At 42.4% G+C, this 5,117-nt stretch overlaps 1 protein-coding gene across 3 annotated transcripts in view; it reads right to left on the bottom strand.

Moving 5' to 3' along the window:
* Positions 1 to 38: 38 nt before the first annotated feature.
* Positions 39 to 5,117, bottom strand: part of ncapg (non-SMC condensin I complex, subunit G) — an 11,046-nt gene continuing 5,967 nt past the window's right edge. For all 3 annotated transcript variants that reach the window (XM_034301274.2, XM_053231176.1, XM_053231177.1), the window contains 10 exons: positions 4,512 to 4,622; positions 4,294 to 4,413; positions 3,971 to 4,198; positions 3,615 to 3,796; positions 3,046 to 3,193; positions 2,762 to 2,932; positions 1,466 to 1,592; positions 1,097 to 1,141; positions 939 to 1,008; positions 39 to 781 (listed from right to left, as the gene is read on the bottom strand). In XM_034301274.2, the coding sequence (XP_034157165.2) occupies positions 652 to 781; positions 939 to 1,008; positions 1,097 to 1,141; positions 1,466 to 1,592; positions 2,762 to 2,932; positions 3,046 to 3,193; positions 3,615 to 3,796; positions 3,971 to 4,198; positions 4,294 to 4,413; positions 4,512 to 4,622 (1,332 nt within the window). In that variant the 3' untranslated portion in view covers positions 39 to 651. The remainder of the gene's footprint in view (positions 782 to 938; positions 1,009 to 1,096; positions 1,142 to 1,465; positions 1,593 to 2,761; positions 2,933 to 3,045; positions 3,194 to 3,614; positions 3,797 to 3,970; positions 4,199 to 4,293; positions 4,414 to 4,511; positions 4,623 to 5,117) is intronic.

The raw sequence follows: 5,117 nt of genomic DNA, 5'->3' as shown, positions 1-5,117 counted from the left end.
TGTCTGGGGTTTTTCATTAAAAAAAATAAGGCAAAGAGTAACAGAAAATGGTTTATTGGGGTTTAAAAATAAAACACTTGAGAATAAAACAAAATAATTTGCTCGGGTTTGCAGGTCGAGTGAGTTTTGCTGATATTATAACGAGCACTTCAACAGTGCTCTCTCTCTCTCTCTCTGTGTGTGTGTGTGTGTGTGTGTGTAAAGGTCAAAACTTGATCGTGAAGAACAGAGGAGACGTTACACACTGCAGTGATGATTAATAATAGAGAAGAGTGAACATTGTACAGCAGTGCAGTTTGGTGGGAAAAAAATCTTAAACTGCACAGCAAGTAAGCCTTATTATCAGACTATGTCAATGTCATAATGAATCATAACGTTAGTTGTATTAATAAGTGATGAATATTCATGAGTGATGACGCCTCATATGGAGGTAATATCACTCATGGATGAGCTATTCATGTATACATTAATGTTAAACATATATGCACGCTTTAAAGTGTAGAGACTAAACATCACTTGTTGGTGTTAGGTGTTAAATCACCTCAGCGGTTCAACATTGCATAAATATCGATCAAAGACGTTGTCTCCTAAACATAAGACACACACATGGAGAGATTGGGAGTGTTTGGAGATGTTTAGACTGACCCTGACCTACACACTGGCTTCGTGATTCATCAGCGCTGTCAGGTCCTGCCTGGTTTTATCAAGAGCTGCCGTTTTAGCGCGCCGACTCGGCCGTGCCGATGGAGCCTCTGTGGCTTCTGGAACATTCTCCTCATCGCTACACACACACACACACACACACACACACACACACACACAAATATACAGTTAGCTACCAGAGTATATGTGAGCTGATATATGTGTCTCTGTGTGTGTGTGTGTGTGTGTGTGTGTGTGTGTGTGTGTGTGTGTGTGTGTGAGCAGATTAATCCCACCTTTCCTCAGAAGACTCCTTCGCTTTAGACTGTTTTTTTACACTCCGGGCTGTCGTGGCTTTCTTCTGACCTGCGCAGCACATCGAGATACGTAACGTATGTGAGAAAGAATGTCACCAGAAATAAATAATTATGAGAAAAAGATTTACTTAGCGCACCTCTTCTGGGTCGTTTAGATTTGCCATCATCTCCATTAACAAGCTCTGTAATGACGACAATACAATCATTTTACACAATGGGGGGGAAAGAAAAAAAAAGTGTAAGGATGTGATGATGAAAACTCTCACAGAAGAAAATGTTGGAAAAGTTTGAAGGATATTTTAATTATAAAATAGAAAGAGAGGTATAAAGGTTAGGTTGGGATGGAGGATGTCAGTGTGTTCATGACACGATCATGTAAACACTCCCAGTGCATGACAGTGTGCCACACAGGGTTATGTACGTGTGTGTGTGTGTGTGTGTGTGTGTGTGTGTGTGTGTGTGTGTGAGAGAGAGAGTGAGAGTATGTGTGTGTGTGTGCACTGTACCACTGGCGTTTTCATCCAGAGTGTTCAGCACTGCGTCCTGAGTGCGTGTAACTCGAACACACTGATCTCCTTTAAGACGAGCAAGCACTTTCTCTAACGCTTTCACGCAGTGCTTATCCTTCACCTCCTACACACACAAACATAAGTACAAACACGTGATGAAAGGTTTCTATGGAAGCAGGGAAAAGTCACACACTATGCCACAAATACATACTTACACAAATACACATACATAAATCTGTGCAATGCACGCACTAGGAGAAATTTATCCTGTGCATGTGAAAGAATCTTTTGTGTGTGTGTGTGTGCTGTACTATATGAACGTCCACCTAAATATCAGTGTGTTTTCATCATATAGAAATTATAGTATTTATGAGACAGCCCAGAAAACCCACTCAAAAAGCCATTTTTGGACTTGTAAATTAGTTGTTTCTATGGCAACAATCAGTGCCTCAATGTATATACCAATGTATGTACCAATGGCCATGTTATAATTAGCAGTTCTCTAGGCTCTCTACCTATTTAATTATCTAAAGCTCAGGACTCAGGTTTACGCTTTTTCATTTCACTTGCATAGTTTTTTTCCCCCACAGCAACATACACATTTTACCTTAAATGTGCAGATTACAAGACTAGCCTGCTTACACTATAGCTGTAATCATATGCTAAATATTGTGTTGCTAAAGTGAAGCACTATAGAAACATATAGATTAGCAGGATTGATAAGTATTCAGACTCTCATTCAGGGCTTTGATATACGCCACAGTTTTAAATCTTCAGTGAGAAAAATGGCTCTCTGCAGGATAGCTCAGAGGCACTGCAGTCCTCCAGCAAATAAATAAATAAACGGATATTGCATCTTTTTATAAAAATTTTAAAATAATTAATTAATTTTTTAAATAACAAATATATTTATTATTATTTAAACAGTACTGCATTGCTGGCAGTTTGTGAGCAAATCATGAATCATGATCCATATCTATGTAATCATAGAAATGCCTTTGGGAATCGTGATATATTTTTGCCATATCGCTGCACCCCTAGTGTGTTGTAACCCAAATTCATCAGCTGTTTTCAATTCCTTTATTTAAACACAAAGATCAGGATCGAATGTCAGTGTGTTAATGTCAAAAATGTCTTGCAGAAATGGGGTAGAGTCATGAGTTGAGATCAGTATTGATCCAAACTGAGTGGTAAAAGTATTAATGAAGGCTTGTGTTATGTGGGAATGAAGCCTGTGCAGTGGTGTGTGTTTGTGTTGTTGTCCTCTACACTTATGTGTAGAGTGAGTGTTACCTGCAGGATGGAGGTGAGGAGCTGCTGCAGTTCGTCGTTAGCAGGTCCCGGATCAGTGCTGATCTCCAAAGTGCCGAGGGTTTTGCAGTACAGACGCACCTCGGGAGCAGAAGTGTCTCGCAGAATCTCGTTACACACTCGCACGGCCAGGGAGTTGTGCACACTCGCATCCTGAAACACGCAGAGATAAGAGCACACACTGTAACACACTCAGACACCCTCTTGTAACACAACACTCGCTGTATAGATTGAACTTATTGTGGAGATGATGTTAGTGTGCGTACCCGAGTTTGAGCGTTGGAGCGCGTGAGCTCTACAAAGAGCTCGGCAACGTTGTTGGTGTCGATCTCGGAGAGCGGAGACGTGGCTGGCGCGTTGAATAACGTCCGCATGGTGGGAATGAAGCTCTCCTCTACGCACTCCTGATGAGTCCTGAGGGATGAAGAGCACACACAAGTTTAGGAAGCTTGCTGAAGCTAGCGATGCTCAAAATTCAAACAAATACAAAAGTGCCCTAAGTGTTCCCTATCAAGCCACGCCCCCAAAACTCCTAGCGTTTTCTGAATAGACAGGCAACATGGTGATCCTGATTGGTTGGACGTTTGTGGTCCACATTATTTTTGTTTGGTTTCTGGGACACCACAGAGACCAGAGTTTCTCCTCTGAGCTGAAATTAAACAAGAACTTCTCAAACACTTCCAAATCACTGATATGAAGGAGAAGAGGCTCCTTTCTGAAAGGTTGCTCATGACTGCCAGCCAATAGGAGCTGGCATTACCTGAGAAAGACTCAGAGCCCTACCCATAGCGACACACTGAAACCAATCCTGTGTTTACACTGTGCGTGTGCGTACCTGTGTGAGTGTGTGTAGAGCTGCAGGAACACTCCGATGCAGTGTCTCAGTTTCTGGTCCTCTTCAGTCAGTGGGTTGTACCAGAGCAGAATGAGGCGAGTGAGCAGCTTCACGCTCACTATCCTGCCACAGTACAGCAGCTTACACACACACTCCACTGTCTCCGTGCGCAGCTCGCAGATCTATAAACACAACGTATATGACAGGAATCTAACAGAAGCCTTTGCTAGATAGCGTGCATATACTTTGCTAGCTAGCTCGCTAACTACGCTACACTTTTTGAGAAGGTACGCTACAATTAACGTGAGAAACCTAGTCACGTGAGCTAGCACACACACACGCCCACACACCCCTACCTCGCTGTCCAAGAACTCAGCCAGCAGCTTCAGAATACTCTGTATAGGATTGTCCTCCTCTTCAGCTGGACGATCCGCTTGTCCGTCACTGCCATCAGGCCAATCAGAGGTTTGTGTTTGCTGGGAGGCGGGGCTATCGCGCAGGATGTCTAGGCCGTTCAAGAGCAACTGATCGACCACAGCTCTGAGAGCGCTGATCCTGATCTTAGGCTCGTCCAGCTGGGTGATCTATAGATGTATAGAGCAAATAGGTTTGGCTTTCAGATTTTCAAAAGTGTGTGTGTGTGTGTGTGTGTGTGTGTGTGTGTGTGTGTGTGTGTTACCTGCAGCAGGAGCACCAGGTGTGTCTTGGCAAGGTCTTTGCTGTGGAGAGCCGCAGTGCCCAAACACACTACAGCCATGTTCCTCACTGCGGCGTTGGAGTTTGACACACACGGCAACACCTACAGCGCACACACAACTCTTATTACACACTAAAATGCACCTCGCTGTGCGTTTGTTGACAGTCTGTGTGTTTGTGTGTGTGTGAGAGCGCGTGTACCAGCGACTCTAGGAGGCCGTTGATGGTCGGACAGATTCCTCGGTTGATATTCATCTGTTTCAGCGCTTCACCACACATCGTCAGACACTTCAGCAAGGTCTCCGGATCATTCTACTCACACACACACACACACACACACACACACATTTTATATTATATATATATATATATATATATATATATATATATATATATATATATAAAAATATAAAAATCAATGAATTCTTACTAGCAAAGCCAAATGATTAATGAAGCTCCAAAGCTTTAATTCACACTGTTACATTCTGATAGCTGGCATGGGCTCTAGCAAGCGGTCAGCTCCAGCATGAGGATTATTTTCCAGACAGATTTGGCCGAAGATTATCTGTCGATTTGCTCTAGTGAGGAATTATCTATTGGCTTCAGAGGGTGAATACTGAGCGTGTTTAGATGAAGATTCACAAATGATTCATTCCAGTTTAGAAAGGGCATATAGGTCATTTTGAACTAGGAAGCAGCTTATTGGATTAGCTAGGAAGAAGCTTAATGATCGCTCTGACCTAAAAATTTATTTATTATTATTATTATTTTATTTTTTTAATTTATCAAAAGTTTGTGGACACCTGG

Source organism: Pangasianodon hypophthalmus, chromosome 28, assembly GCF_027358585.1.
Source record: "Pangasianodon hypophthalmus isolate fPanHyp1 chromosome 28, fPanHyp1.pri, whole genome shotgun sequence".
In the NCBI taxonomy this organism is placed as follows: Eukaryota; Metazoa; Chordata; class Actinopteri; order Siluriformes; family Pangasiidae; genus Pangasianodon; species Pangasianodon hypophthalmus.
The sequence above is the reverse complement of the archived record's forward strand: the minus strand, read 5'-3'. Positions and strand labels throughout refer to the sequence as shown.